The 16,498-nt window shown below is 40.7% G+C and overlaps 1 protein-coding gene across 2 annotated transcripts in view; it reads left to right on the top strand.

The window, feature by feature from the left end:
• The first annotated feature begins 441 nt into the window (after window positions 1-441).
• Window positions 442-16,498, top strand: part of WRNIP1 (Werner helicase interacting protein 1) — a 21,228-nt gene continuing 5,171 nt past the window's right edge. The window contains exons 1-4 of one of the 2 annotated variants that reach the window (XM_006924555.2): window positions 442-1,439; window positions 3,599-3,790; window positions 5,023-5,264; window positions 14,972-15,201. In XM_006924555.2, coding sequence (XP_006924617.1) covers window positions 630-1,439; window positions 3,599-3,790; window positions 5,023-5,264; window positions 14,972-15,201 — 1,474 coding nt within the window. In that variant the 5' untranslated portion in view covers window positions 442-629. The remainder of the gene's footprint in view (window positions 1,440-3,598; window positions 3,791-5,022; window positions 5,265-14,971; window positions 15,202-16,498) is intronic. The other variant, XM_015599055.2, reaches the window with a different exon arrangement.

Genomic DNA, 16,498 nt, shown 5'->3' with positions numbered 1-16,498 from the left:
TGAAGTTTGTCTTCTGTTCGGGTTCTCTGTCCAGTTTTCCACTGGAACATTTTGGGTTGTTTTCCCCCATTTCCCTTTATTTACTGTCCATCCCCCCCTCACCACACTTCAGGTCAGATCCCTGCTTAGATCCCGGGTGTGCGAAGCCACTTTCCCACGTGCTCTAACTCGTGCACTTTCACCGACACCCCACCAGGCGTCAGGAGCTTCGAAAGGCGTGGAGAGTCGCGGTTTTCGCACAAGCCTGCGCACGCGCAAGTCACCGGCCTCATCACAAAGGTGGCTGCGGGGTCGACCGGAAGTGGACGCGCAAGCTCTGGGGCAAACGGCCGCGGACTACATTTCCCGACAGGCAGCGAGATACGATACCACCGTGTTTGGGGGAAACAACTGCGGACTACTCTTCCCGACTGACTGTGCGAGACGTCGCTAGCTGCGGCCGAGGGCGGGCAGACGCGGGAAGCTCCGGACGTGAGGCATGAGCGGCGCCCTCCCTCGGCCCGCTCGCGTCCTGCTGCTTCTCGGAGTGAGGGTCTCACGGCGTGGGGCCTAGCGGCGGGCATCGCTAGCCCTCGGCGTGCGCAGGGGTGCTGCGACCGCACTGCGCGCCGGGGAGGGCAGCGACCACCATGGAGGTGAGCGGGCCGGAAGACGACCCCTTCCTGTCACAGCTGCACCAGGTGCAGTGCCCCGTGTGCCAGCAGATGATGCCCGCCGCGCACATCAACTCGCACCTGGACCGCTGTCTACTACTGAACCCCGCTGGTAACGCGGAGCCCGCGGCCGGGCCGCACCGCGTGACCGAGCGGGCAAAGGGGCTCTCGCCGCCCAACGCCAAGAGGCGGCGGCTCTCGGAGAGCTCGGCGCTGAAGCAGCCGGCCACCCCGACGGCGGCCGAGAGCAGCGAGGGCGAGGGAGAGGAGGGCGACGACGGCGGCGAGACCGAGAGCCGGGAGAGCTACGACGCGCCGCCCACTCCCAGCGGTGCCCGCCTCATTCCTGACTTCCCGGTGGCCCGCTCCAGCAGCCCCGGGAGGAAAGGCTCAGGGAAGAGGCCAGCCGCCGCGGCCGCCGCGGCGGGTAGCGCATCTCCGCGAAGCTGGGACGAAGCAGAGGCGCAGGAGGAGGAAGAGGCGGTGGGCGACGGGGACGCCGATGCTGATGGCGAAGATGACCCGGGCCACTGGGATGCCGACGCCGCCGATGCCGCCGCCTTCGGGGCCAGCGGTGGGGTCCGCCCTCACGCCCGGGCGCTGGCGGCGGAGGAGATCCGGCAGATGCTGGAGGGCAAGCCGCTGGCGGACAAGATGCGTCCCGACACGTTGCAGGACTACATTGGGCAGAGTAGAGCCGTGGGGCAGGAGACCCTACTCCGGTCCCTCCTGGAGACGAATGAAATCCCCTCGCTCATTCTGTGGGGTCCGCCGGGCTGCGGCAAGGTGAGTGCAGCCTTGGCAGAAAGGTTTCGAGTATCGATCTCTGCAGGTCGGGGCGTGGATCTAACGGTCAGAGAGCCGTGGCGGAGGCCGCCCCGGAAGAATCCGCCAGTCTGGATATTGAGGCCTAAGAATGCAGGGCCTTAGGGACCCACTGGGGCAGTGCCTGGTCCACAGATGGAGTTGTGATGGATGTGAAAAAGGCACACCCACCCAGAACGTTTTCTCGTCGTTTTCAAAATGAGAATGTCTGAATTCATAGGTTTACAGGAGTATGTGGACTCAGATTTGATCTACCTTTATGTTTCCGTGCCACATTAATGACCCAGTTCTTAAGAAAACAGCATGCTACAAATTGCAGAGGAATATTTGTGTATTACATTTGTGTATACGGATTCAGTTTTGGAAAAAAAAAATCAAAATTTTAATTTCTCTGTGCTCTTTTATCCTCTTTATAGTTGTTGGTTTAACAGGCTTATTTTTATCCTTGAGACTAACAAGACTAGAATGAAAACTCTTTTCTCTCTGCAAGTCATTTTCATCTAGCATTTTAATAACTATCCTCGTAATGCCGTGTACTTTAGAGAAGAAATATCGATGCGTTTTGGTGTCCAATTCTATATACTTTGTTAGGAATTACCACAAGTCCAGAAGAAGGCAGTTAGGATATTGGGGTCTAGAAAACATATCGTTTGAAGAACACTTGAAAAACACTGGAGGATTAAGACTGAAAAAAAGAGAGTAGGTTGAGATGTTTAAACATAATTTTTTTTTTTTTTTTAATCCATAGAAATAGGGAGAAGAATGAGCACCAGTGAATGAAAGGCGACATTTAGGATCAAAGTGTAAAGAGGCTGTCATAACTTTCAGGTTCCAACTCCTTAGTACATAGGGCTTTTATGATTTTTCTCCAGTTTTTCTTTCCAGCTTCATTGCCCACAACTTAATCACACCTCCTTTCACTCCAGTTCCTGGAATGCACCTTGTTCGTTTTGCGACTTCTTACTTACATTCATACTTTCTCTTTGGTGGGTATGAATCATATCTAACCCAAATAACATTTTACCCTGGTGGTAGATTTAGTTGTTATCCCATTTAGGGGACTGAGCAGTAGCATTCTTATTAATTATCCATGAACTCTTTATATCAGCACATGAGAATAGCTGATGAGCTGTTGATGTTCCCATGTGGCAAGAAAAAAGTCCCCAGGAAAATGGTAGGGTGAATTCATAGAAGATGCTGGGCAAAAGATTTAGTGGCCTGGGCTGCTCTATGTAGTGGTTGCTGATCAGTCACAAGCCTAGGTATATGTGGCATGGGAGCCAATAGGCGAGGATTTGCTAAAGCTGCAGCCACAGTATCTAATGGTGCTGTACAGCTTTTGGAAAACAAAGTGCCTCCTTTCTATTCATTCAGGAGCAAATTTGACCCTCTGGTTAAACAGTTGTTCCTTTTTCTTTATTCCTGTCCTTACTAATATGCTGCTAAAAGTAATAATGTTAATAAGAGCATATGCAAATTTGTAGAGCAACATTAAGTGCCAGGCACTGAGCAGTGCTTTCCTTGGATCTCCATTGTTTTCTGGTAAGTACTAACATGATATAAGTGGTGTTATTTCACTTACTTCCAGAGTAGATGTTCAGAAGTGGTCCACAGTCATCTTAAATGCTAGATAGTCATCGTTGGTCTTTTAGTTCAGAGGCTCACTGTCTTTTCTAAACTGCACTGATAAGCTTCCAGTTGTGGAATTGATGGAGTCTGATTCTGCACTTCAGTTCTACACCCAGTCCTTCAGCAATAATGCTTTCTTGGCTAGAAGAGATCACAGTTGTCGCCCAGGCTCTGCTAAATCAAAACAGCTGTTCTGTACTGGGATTCCAAAGATTATAGAGTCCCCAAAAAAGGAATCAAATGGGGTTAGGTACAAAGGAGAGAAGGTCAGGATTAGTCTAAGGTTTAGCCACCTTCCTGTTTTATTTATAAATTTTTTTAATTTTTGAAAATGCGCTGTGGTATTTCAGATTTTATCTGTGCTACTAAGCATTCTTCAGAGTTCAAGTTGCTTGGTAAAATGTGCTTATGCTGCTTGTGTTAGTACTAACCATGGGTGCTTTTCTCTGTGTCTGATCAGTTTTCTAAACTCTGTGTGTCATCTTTTTTAGACCACCCTGGCTCACATCATAGCCAACAACAGCAAGAAACATAGCATAAGATTTGTGACATTGTCTGCAACAAATGCCAAGACAAATGATGTGCGAGATGTCATAAAACAAGCTCAAAATGAAAAGAGCTTTTTCAAAAGGAAAACCATACTTTTTATTGATGAGATTCATCGGTTCAATAAATCTCAGCAGGTATATTAACATCCTTCTACCTTTTGGTAATTGTGAACATTAATTAAATAGAATGTAAAGTATGTGAGATAACTTTGAAAAGCTTAACACACTGTATAAATGCTAGGGACTGTTATCATTATTGCCTACAAAATAGAGACTGCCAACCCATCTCCTTTGAGCCTAATTCTGCACTTTCTCTTAGTGTTTTGTGTTTTTTGGTTTTTGGGTCTTTTTTTATGGCAAGAAAATACTTTATCTGATAAATGAAATTATTAGTATATCCCTCAACTTACATATCAAAAAAGCAGCTTTGGATCAAAGTTTCCAATTTTAAGCCATTTTTAATCTAAATATTAGGAGTCATAGTGAAGTTTAATTTTAAATTTCTCCCCCATAAAGTGTTACATTTTATTTTCAAGATTAAAGAGTCTGTTTTCTATAACTTCAAGATCTCGTCAAGATGTGAATGTTAAGAATCTACTCGTTACTACTTAAATGGCTTTCTGAAGTAAAAGGACAATTTATTTTTGTAAACAAAGCCACTTTTGTATTTTTCCTAAATAAACATAAACCTTTTTTTCAGATATACTTTTTTCATTGATACATTTATTGCAGCCTTTTAGTCAGAGAGGTAGAAACATTTTACAAAACCCTACTCAGCTTTTTTCCTGATTTGAATCTCTGACTAAATAGATCTTTGGAGTTCTGACTATATCTTAGTACTCTAGGTTTCAGATTGGACCATTGACTGATCTTAGCATTTCTTCCCCACAAGACACCATCCAGTGGTTACATATTCACTGATACTTATTTACCACGTTTGTTAGGAAGAATAACAATGTGATTGAGTACTTGCAGTGAAAGAAAATTTGGAAAATATTATTTTTGTGTTAGACTTCTGTAAATAAATAGCTGCTGTATTTAAGCTATGTCAGTTTGGCCTTGGGATAGAAGATACTTTTCTAAGTAAAGAAATCATTTATTTTGAAACTATAGTAGAATTCTACGTTGAGCTATTAGTCTACCAGCAAGAGACCAGGCTTAGACATTTGCATTTCAGAAGATGTGTTTTATGCTTAAAAAGCATTAGTTGTGCTCTCATGATGTTGCATCCATATTTAGTGATATATAAAGCTACTATTCCTAAAATCAAAATTAGGAAAAGGAAGGAATGGATAGCCAACTTACATAGGATTCTGCAGGTGGTTGTTGACTGGAATCAATTTCTTCTGTTTTCCTCCCATGATTAGGACACTTTCCTTCCTCATGTGGAATGTGGGACAATCACTCTGATTGGGGCAACCACGGAAAACCCTTCCTTTCAAGTCAATGCTGCTCTTCTGAGCCGCTGTAGGGTTATTGTTCTTGAGAAGCTTCCAGTAGAGGCAATGGTAACTATTTTAATGCGAGCAATCAACTCACTGGGCATCCATGTCCTAGATTCCAGCCGTCCCACTGACCCTCTGAGCCACAGCAGCAACAGCAGTTCTGAGTAAGTTTACAGTGTGCAGCATCCTGGGGACACACACTTCCCTGAGAATCCCCTGGCAGGGGGCCAGTAAGGGCTGGAAAGCAGTAAAGAGAGGGTGGGGACAAGGAAGAAATGTTGATCTAGCAAAAGAGGAGGGAAGTGATGAATGATACCAAGTATATCTGCAAACATTTCCTTTTTTTAAGATGTGTTTTATAGTTTGTAATGGCTGCATCTGTAATTCAAGCTTTAACATTGCTTTGTCCATTATTTTCATTTTTAGGTGTTTGCTTTTGTGCTTAGGGATTTGGTTCTTCACCTAGCACACTTTTTTTAAAGTCTTGAAGACTTTGGGAAGCCTTATTATGTTCTTTTATGGAACAGACATAATTTACAGTTCTTTTGAGATTTACAATCTTATTCCAATTTTTTTTCCTGCAGTTGACTTTTCTTTTAAAAATATTAAGTAAAAATTAATTTAAGTGTTACCATAAATCCCCTAAATCTTTTTAGAATGATTTTTGTATACTCAAAGTCAAACTCAGTTCTATGAAAGTAAAATAATTTTAACTGAAAATGACATATTAGAGGCTGTCCCTTTTTTTAGATAATCTATTTCTATATGAGTGCTACATGAGTTTCTTAATTCACAGGGTATGTATTATGGATAATCAATTAGATTTTGTGGGTCAGAGGTTTTCCTTTATTTATATTAGACTATATTCTTCAGATGTCATTGATTCATGTTTCAGCTGAAATAATGCCGTGGAACATAATCTGGTCTGATGAAAGGCTAATGCCTGCCTCTTCATGCTGTGGACTCTACAGCTGCTAGCTAGTGCCTACCCCGAGGCCAAGTTCTCTGTAAGGATTAAAGTACATAGTTTTAGGCTCAGGGTTTAGGTTTCAGCCTTTCCCTATGTGTCTGGCCTCTCCCATTTGCTCATGTATCAGATATAGGAGGAATTGTGCTATGCCTTGTGAAAGACCTGAAACGTGGCCAAGGACCCTCAGGTGGAACAAAGTCATACTATATTAGAGTATAGTTGTGATGGGATTGGGATAGCCATCAGAATTGTGGCTATGATGATGTATAGAACTTGCTGGTTGGTATCAGTCAGGTGTACTCATACTTAAAGAACGCTTTGTGTGCTGGGCACTTGTTTTTTCCCTCTCCCCAATCATTACCATGCCATAATTTAAGTGAAATGAGAAGGACATTAGAACCATGGAGCTCATCTTAAAAAGGATTTCTGCACAAGTGATGTGAGAATCCTTTTTAACAGGATTCTCACATCACTTGTGCATGCACATTAAAATTTGAAGGGATCAAGTTAAAAAATTATTTTTTTTATAGCTGAAACTGAGAGCCTGATACAAAAGTGAGCCAGTGATTCATAATTCTGCTAAAATTGCATTTTAGAGAAAACCTGCTATATCCAATAGATCATTTACTTTTTTCCACTATCACTCATTTAGAATTGATCCTCATTATGACTTCTTTTCATTATCTTGTTTATTTTATTATATCTCCCATTTTCCTGGGAGGGCTAGGAAGATAGGATCTTGTCCTTCTTGTTCCTATCCCCAGCACTCAGAATGTAATATATGCTTAGTAAGTGGTTTGTGAATGAATAAATTCTAGCTTTCAGTATGAGAAAAACAGTTTAATTATTATCATTATTTTGGGGGAGGGGGGGATTTAGTCCAGCAAAAGGGATGATTGCCCTATTGCCCAAGAGTCAAGAACCTTTTTCTTTTAATACTATTGCTCAAGCAAACTATAAGAGCAAGCAGAGTGAAATGAAAGATTATTAAGCTTAATTTCATTTTGGTCTGCCTGTTAGCAATTCTGACAAGAAGCTAAGTTGGGAGATATCATAAGCCAAAGAAAGAGTTCTTACATTGTTAGCGATTTCCTAATAGAAGTACCTGACCACCCCAGTTGCCATGTGTAATTAATAGTGGATCGTGCTGTCTTTCAGTTTTAGGTAAAATTTTACTTTAGAATCTACTGACTGACAATAACTGTATATACACTCTTGTGGACGTAAATTAGATTTGGTTACACCAATCTAGTGGGAAGGAAAGAACTTTTAACCCCAAATAATTACTCTCTCTCTCTTTCTAGAAAGTTATGAGTGTTCATTTGTATTCTTATGTCATGTTTTGGTGCCTTCGATAGCAACTAGAACATTTACAGAGAAATCCCAGAGTGTTTAAGGTTATGCATGAGAGAAACTGAACAGGTACTGAATCTGGAAACTGACCAAGCTGATATTTGCATCATTCTTGATTTTACTTGAGGAATTATGAATTTTTATGCATTATACACATGTACCTTATAAATTCTCATTAGTATGAGATAAAAGTGTTCTTTTTTTGTTTATCTCCTATATTTGTTTATTCGTTATAAATTGAAGGCCCTGCATATGCTAGACATTGACTGTGTTGAGAAGCACATTCCTGCGCCTTTAGAGAGCTTAGAGTATGTAAAGGATTAGATGAGTAAATTGACTTCCAGGGACATGCCATGATTGAATTTTGCCCACGGAAGCAGTGGGGTATAGAGAAGAGGCATTAAACATGTGAAATCAAATATTTCACCTCCTAGATGAGAGGATGCTGAGTTGAATTTTGAAGGATAAGCAGAATTTAACTAGATAAAACGGAAAACTCATTTCGGCAAGAGAATGCAGCATGTGAAAGGTAAGGTGGTATACAGCACAGTCCATTCATTATGGCTGGATGGAAGAGTGGGCCTGAGGAAAGTGATGGTCAGCAAGGCCAGGGAGGGAGGGAAAGCCAGTTTATAAAGACCTGTGTTTTAAGGTAAGGAAAATGATGTCAAGAGCCATGAGAAACCATATATCTTGAGTAAGAGATGACATACTCGGATCTGCATTTTAGGAAGATGAATGCAGCCTCATAGAGAGTAGATCGGAGGGAGTAGATTGTTCCCTTCCCCAGCCTCCTGCCCCTGTCCTCAGGGCCTGGGGCTGCTGGGAGACCAGTTAGAAGGCTATTGCAATGATGCCAAAGACAAAAGATAAGTGCAGATGACTTGAACAAATGCTAGAGCTGTTCCGAGAAATAGCAGAGTCAGATCTGTAGGCCTGGGTGTGAGGAGGGAAGGCATGTTTAAGACAATTCTTAAGTCTGGGGACTAAGCAAATAGTTGTACTTTTGAAAAAGAGAGATAGGAAGAGAAGCAGAGGGGAATGTGAACAAGTTTTGGGAATTGTTCAATTTGTGGGCCCCTGGGAGATTCATATGGAGAGGTCCCAGATCTAGAAGTCAGGAGAGCAGTGAAAGGTTTGAAATAGAAATTTGGGAGTCTCCAGCATTTCAGAAATAGTATAGCCCATGCATTTGAATAATTCCCATAGGAGAGCTGAAGGGAACCAGGAGCTAAGATTAGTAAGTTGAGGACTTGTCAGCATTTATTGGGTGAGAGAGGAAGAGGAGCCTAAGAAAACAAATCCAGAAAGGTAACAAAACCAGAGGGTGCTCTCAGAGAAGCACTTCAGCAAGGAGGGAGTAGTGCTCAGGGTTATTGTACCAGTTAGGGTTATGTTTGGCTGCTTATAGCAGGGAAAACTCAGAGTGTGCCATAAACAAGGTAGAACTTTCTTTCTCGTGTAAAAGAGTCTGAAGTCCCTGGGCATAAAAAATGCAGCTTATATCCAGCTTCACAGTATTGTCCGAGACCTGGTCCTTGTCCTTCTCCGCTACCACCTTCAGCACAGGGCTTCTACCTCATGTCTCAAGGTGGCTACTGGAGATCTGTTATGTTTGCATTCCAGGCAGCAGGAAAGAAGGGCCAAAGAATAGCATATCATCTGTTGAGTTGGTTAAGTTGGAGTGGCTTCTGTCCAGAAGTGAAGATACTGTGGCTTGATTCTGAGACTGGGGCTTTTCTCACACATACCCTCTTGCCCTCCAGCTTTACTGTGACATTTACAAAATAGTATTCTATATAGACTCAGTTGTGATTTGGTTGTGAAGAGAAAGAGGTAAACTGGCAATTTATGTTAAATTATCTGTGGAGTTCCTTTGGTTTGTATGAGTAATCATCAGTTTTCATGTACTTTGCTCTCTAAGCATTTTGATCACATGGTACAGTGAAACATGTTATTGTACATTGGTTAATTTTGGAGGCTATGAAAATCTATCTTTGGTCTATGGTCTGATAAGCTTGTGCTGCTGAAAATGAGAAAGTAGAACTAGTGTTTACTCACTCTACAGTACTTGCTGCTTTGAAGGATTATAGATTCCAGATCACAGGACAAATGTATGTTCAAAAACACCATGAAAGAATCAGTTGTATGTGGACCAGATCATAGTGCATAGTTTGTGGACATGAAAAGAGTGAAATAAGGAGCCATAATTGTACTGTTAAACTATCTAACTAGGCAGAGTTCTAAGACTTGGTTGAGTTGGAATGTCTTCTGTCCTGAAGCGAAACTGCTGTGGCTTGCCTTTAAGACTGGGGCTTTTCTCAGGTCATCTTGAGAGGGGAGCCCAGACAAGGTGGCCTCAAAATGAGATGGCCCAAAACAAGATGGGTATAGGTTTCTCAGTCGTTTTGTTTTTGTTTTTAATAAAAGTTCGAACTCTTCTTTCTACCCTTTAAAAACAATCTTTTCTAGCACTAAATAGAAAGAAAGGTAGTGGAACACCAGAATAGAAGGTACTGGTCAAAATGAGTTGTGGATTTAGAGTGCTTTTTAATGATTTTTCTTAAAAAATATTTTGATGTAAAGAAAAAAGTTACATTAACATACATTATTAAATGATGACATAAAAACACTGGCAACTGGAAATAGATCTTAAGGACCTTGTATTTGCTTCCTGTGGCTCTTGTAACAAATTACCACAAAATCTGTGGCTTAAAACAACAAATTTATTCTCCCACAGTTAATGGAGGCTTGAAGTCTGTGGTCAAGCTGTTGGCAGGGTCACACTCCCTCCAAAGGCTCTAGGAGAGAGTTCTTCCTTTCAGATTCTGGTGACTCCTTAGCATCCTTTGGCTTGTGGCAGGGTCACTCCATCGTCTGCCTCCATCCTTACCTGGCCATCTGCTCTGTGTCCCTCTGTCTTCTCTTTTACTATCTCTTATAAGGACATTCGTCATTGGATTTAGGGCCCACACTAAATCTAGGATGATCTCATCTTGAGATCCTTAACATACATTCACAGGTTCAGAGATCTTTTGGGGCTGTCATTCATCCCACTACGCCCTACCAGGTATATGGTATAATGTAATTAGGAAAGAGATGTGCCTCCCTGGGTTTAAACAGAAAGGGGCATCATCTGTGAAGTTTATAGTCTCTTTTTTTGGGGAGACTATTTTATTTTCCCTCTGGTTATCGTGGATGTAGCTGAGCTTAGGGCTCTGCCTTGAAAATTTGCAGTTTTAAGAGAGAATACTACTAAACAGTCTAAAATGATTCTCATTACTAATGATAAAATTGAGTGCTCATGATGTCCAGGCACTGCTCCACGCCTTTTACATGTCATATAATCCTCTGAGAAGTAGCTGTTATCTTCCTTTTAGTTAAAGAAACTGAGGCACCAAGATCACCCTGCTTGAACAGGATGGAACCTGTTCAAGTTTTGAAGGCAAATTTCTAATTACTAAGGTACCTTGGTTGTTGAAGGGGTCTAGGTACAAAGTTAGATACTTACTTATACTTAGTATCAAGTTAAAATACTACTGGTAAGTATTAACATTCTAACCTTTCTCTGTTGTTTCTTTGTGTGAGGGTAGCACTGTATTAATTTGTAAAGAATTAGGGACAGAAGATTCCCAGCTATAATTTAGCAGTAGTGCCTTTTAACCAGATCTGTATATCACACTTACCAGGGATGCATTTTGACAATACATGTGAACAGAGTCTGTCCCTGGAGATTTCGGAATCAGTAAATCTGTGGTAAAATATACACAGCTGTACTTTAGGAAGGTTCTCTATAATTTGATGCAGATTCCTGGTTGAAGACCACTGTATAGCAGTTGTTACCCTAGCCATAGGATATACCTTTTCCATAGTAATTTAGGGAGAGTTTAACTGAGCCTAAACTCTGTCATGAAATAACAGGTAAATTTTCACTTACCTCACTCTTCCAACTTGAACATCCAGCCATCTGGATGGAATCTTCTAAACCCTGATGTCATCTGCCAGAAAAACAATGTGCGGAAAGATTCACACCCATGAAAGGAAAAAAATCTGTCTTTACAGCTTGCTTCCATATTTCTGTGAAGTTTTCACTTCAGTTGGAGAAACTAGGCTGTGTCTTTTTTATCTCTACATCTTATTAACTAGGAATGTGATCTTTTCCAATGCATTTATTTTAACTACTTTTTCTCTTATGGAACAGTTGGGTTTTATTTTTGTTTTCTTTTTATCACATTATAACAATATAATTTACTATGCGTTGTTTAATTCTCTATAGCATGTTATGAAATTTCAGTCACTCTATCCCCCAAAGTAAATTGTGCCACATTTTATCTATTCCAACTTTGGAAGGTTACTTCCAAGTTTATGCTTAAAATAATGTCGAATTCTCTAGACTAGAAGCACTTTTCAAGGTACTTTGTGCAGTAGTTACTGTTTGCTAAGGAGTTGTGCAAATATTACAAATATTCCTTATTTCATCATTCTTGACATGAGTGCACTCATCGTCTCTCTCCCCTAGATCTCAAGTTATTTTAACACATTTTATTACTCCTTAGAACCTAGGTAGAGTAGGAATTCAGGAAATACTGAGGTAGGTAGGTAGAACCTTTTGAACATCGTATACAGTATTCTCAATAGTGAATTTCCACTTGGGGATTTATTTATGTCACCATTTGTGAGTCCCATCAGCAGTCACCTTTTATTACTTGGATAGAGTTGCTGACAGATTCATTTTTGTTTAAAAATACTTGTTTTGGATGGGGGTGAAATTTGGAATGTGGGTCATATTGAAGGGGAGGAGGAATGGAGCAGTGGGAGCTTGGGTGAAAGCACTCAGCTCTAGTTTTATTGTGGCAGCATTCCCACTCCCTGTGACTTCAAACCTGTTTAAAAATGATAACAAGGAAATAACTTGGACTTTGGTTAAGAATTTAAAAATTGAAGAAAGGATCCTATTTTCCAACCACATAAAATATATGCCCATTTTAAAAAGCTTCTTCACAGTATGCTGTTTATAAGTCTTTGAAACAGTTACCAGTTGGCTTCTCTCATAATTAAAAGGGCCTACTCACTGATTTTATATGGGGCTTCATAGAAACAGGACAGTATAGTAAACACTAGAGTATAAAAGGCCACCCATCTTTTCTCTGTCTCAAAAGCACATGTCTCTATATGAAGGACAAATTCATAGAAAAGGAATATATACCAAAATACTAATGTTAAGGTAATACAGCAATAAGTGACTTTTACCCCTTGTCTCTATTTTTAAAATATAACACATTTTGTAAATTTATATATTTAGAGTTTTGAGTAGTTACTAAAAAAAAAAAAATTATTTGTTAAGGATGCAAACTATACATAGTACAATCCTAATTTTGTTTTAAAAGTTAAATGTAAGGTTGATGGTTGATGGTTGAACAGGTGGATGGATCATAAAGGAAATTCAGCAAAGGCCATGGTAGCTGTTGCTATCTCTAGGTGGTGGAGATAATGGGCTTTTGGGGCGGGGGTGGGGGAGTACATTTTCTATATATTATAATTTAAAAGAAAATAAATGTTTCACTCTGAAATTGTGGGAAAGTTGAAGTTAGTCCATTCATCATCGTGCAGATATTAATGTCTATTCTCTGCCAGGCACTGGGGTTACAAAGAAAGAATAAAATCTAATTCCTATCCTTGAGGCCTCAACATTTAATGGGAATGGAGAGATGACAAATGTGATCAACAAATGGCCTGAGTCATGGTGATGGCTCCATCAGGATTGATTAGGATTCCTGCTTTACTCCTTTTTCTTCCTGCAAATGATCCTGCAGGCTCTTTGTTGCTAGGAAGCTTTCCGAGGAAATGGAAGGCATTGCTTTTATTAGTTCTGAGTCTGAAATGAGATGTTCAGGCAACTTTGGTTCTTTCTGCTACCCCTCTCCCAGCCCCACATACACATAATTTGCAGTAGTAATCAAGCATGTGTGTGCCTTCCTCTTTCAGGCACATGGGGTGCTGCCACACCTTCTCTAATACTGGTCCCTCCTAACACATTTTCTTTTCGTATATGTTGTCTGTCATTTTCTTCCAAAACATCTAAAATCTGCTAAATACGATCTGCTTGAGAAATAGTCCATCAGCTTTACAAAGTGTCAGTGATGTGGCCTTGCTGTGTGTTTTGAATATCCAGTCAGGAAGGGAGAAGGATGAGCTTCCAGACTGTAACCATGGCTCTGGGGCCCAGGAGGCTGTCAGGAATCTAATGAGGCATTCATTATCTAACTATAAGACAAAACAGGTGCTTCATATGTGATATGAGATCCACAATAACTGGAAGTCTTGGCTTTGGTAAATTAGGAAATGATATAAGACAGTGTTTAAGATGTTAAAAACAAATATTTTAGTGAATGAAGTACAAATTGGTGTTATTCAAGCAGTTCAAGAAAAGTAGTGGGGTGGGTATACAATAAGGAATTCTACATGGACTTTCATAGACAAGCTGGGCCCCTTTCATGACCACCCCCCACCCTCCCACTCTTGACCCCATGGCTCTGCCCAGCCCTGTTGGTACCTATGCATTGTTTTTCAAGTAGCTGATTTAGACAGTCCAAATTGAATTATTGATTATTATAGATATTTTCAGCTGAAATTGGCAACAACATGGGTGACTGTAACTGAAAAATTGTTTGCTTTGCAAATGTGCTGCTAGCAGCTAGCTGGGAATTAATAAGACCTCTCTAAATGTGTTAGATATCTGTCTAACTAGACTAGGAATAGAAAATTTTGATCAATTAGATTTGAAGCTGAATCATGGTTTTCTGTGAGGGTCCACATTTAGAAATATGATGGTAGATTTTAGTCTTGACATTCAGAGACAAGTTAGATGACTTACCCAATGTCTCACAATTAGGTTCTGGCAGAACTTCTGATAGATGTCCAAGCTAGTGACCTCTGCTACTCTGCGCAGACTTCATGTGATTAAGCCCCACTTGGAAGCATACCCCAGGCTAAAATCTTAGAGACCTAGGTCCTAGATCCTGCTGCACTCAGAGTAACTGGATACCTAGTTTGTTGTTTGTAAAATGAGGGAATTGAACTGTGTTATCTAGAGCCTTTCAGAGCTGGTTTTCTGATATAATACTATCTCTTCCCTATGGGGGAAGTGGTCTGAGCATACCTGTATCATCAGGATGTGGACTGCATTTGAAGCATGTTTTCTGTGCATTATAATGAGGCACTGGTGTTTCTGTGGTTTTCACTATTCTGTGAACTAGAGAGACCACATTGTCTACTGCAACTTTCTAAAACTTTCCGTGTCTCCTTCATACATGCTAATGCGTGTGTGCTTATATATAGTTAAATACTCTCAACTCAAAGTCAGGTCACTTTTTAGCATTGATAGTGCTAAACCATGTTAACAATGTGAGTTAAGAAAAGAGGGAAGAAGCCTTGAACATAAGGTCATTTTTAGTGATCTTGCTAAGACATATGAGTTCACTAAGAAATGATACAGAATGAAAAGTGTTATTACAAGTGTGACAGTAACTAACGCTAGTTGTGTTGCAGGCCCTCCGTGTTCATAGAGGATAAAGCAGTAGACACTCTGGCTTATCTCAGCGATGGGGATGCCCGAGCTGGATTGAACGGATTGCAGCTGGCGGTGCTGGCCAGGTTATGCTCTAGGAAGATGTTTTGTAAGAAGAGTGGGCAAACCTATTCTCCCAGTAGAGTTCTGATCACTGAAAATGATGTGAAGGAAGGCCTCCAGAAATCTCACATTTTATATGACCGAGCAGGTAAATAACTGTGAAATGTAAAAAGAGTGAAACTTCAATGAAATAAGTTGTATACACACTCTCACTTCCAGGCCTCTGACTTTATCTGGGTCCAAAGCATGAATGTGATTTTCAGCTGTATCTCTACATTGGTAATAGGATTAAACCTTACATTCAGGGTTTGATTTCAAGGACCTAGCTTCCTGAACTTTCTTAGAGAGGCACAGAGCAGAAGCTGTCCTGATAAGAACTGAGAGGAGTTTTCAGGTATGAAATTGCAGGCTTCAAACTTATCTTACAAGGTAGTTAGATTTTTATTTTCACAAGCGGTTTTGAAAACCTGTACATTCGGTTGACAGTGAGTAAATCTCATGATCATTTACAATGGCAATAAATAACAGGACTCTTGCAATAGGTAACTTTTATTAGCCGAATGAGAATTAAAATCCTTAATTTTGAGAGTCTCAACTAAATTAGGTTTTCTTGGATCTTGATGCTTTTATTTTGGAATAGCCTTTTTAAAAATTTCATATGGCTGTGTGCACTTAACCTGTTTTCATAGAAGCATATTTACAAATATCAATTTTGATACCAGCTCTTATTAAATCTGTGATCTGGCAATATTAAATGACATAAGCACAGCACATTTGTATCTTTTTATAAAAGACGTGGGTGATGAAGATAGCATACTGTAGATTAGCCTGGACTTCTGGAGCTTGAGTATTTGTGCAATTCTGGATAGAGTCATGTTGCAATAACTGGAATAGAATTTCCACACCTTTAAAAACTATGTCAGAAAAGGAAGCTGATAATTAAACATTCTAGATAATCACGTAGGCTGTACCATGTCTTTAACAGTATTTCCAAATGCTTTTTTGATGTTGGAGAGTACTTCTTACTGGTTACAGAAGGGGGTGGAGGAGCTTATGAATCACTTTGGTTCCAGGCACTGCCTTCTGATGAGTGAACAGAACATGCTGTGTGACCTTGGGGAAGTGACCGAAGTTCTTTGGCTTTAGTGCACCTCAGCTGATGGGAGGGCGGGGGAACTAATTAGTACTAAGGACACTTTAGAGGCATTTAACAAACAGTCCTGTTTATTCTCTGATGTGAATGTGCCTCTCAGCAGGGCCCTCTCCTTGCATGACCCAAGAATCTCAGATGGCCAGCTCTCTATGCTCTTAAATGTCATATGAATACCTGGAAAAGATGAAAAGTAAAATATTCTGGATGTAGAGTTTTGCTTAACTTTTGGCCAAATACGAGAATTGGAGATAGGAACAAAATTTAAAATTTTAGGAGACAAAACCTACCTGCT

The sequence above is a fragment of the Pteropus alecto genome, unplaced genomic scaffold, assembly GCF_000325575.1.
Source record: "Pteropus alecto unplaced genomic scaffold, ASM32557v1 scaffold389, whole genome shotgun sequence".
NCBI classification, from domain to species: domain Eukaryota; kingdom Metazoa; phylum Chordata; class Mammalia; order Chiroptera; family Pteropodidae; genus Pteropus; species Pteropus alecto.
This window is presented reverse-complemented; position numbering and strand designations above follow the sequence as displayed.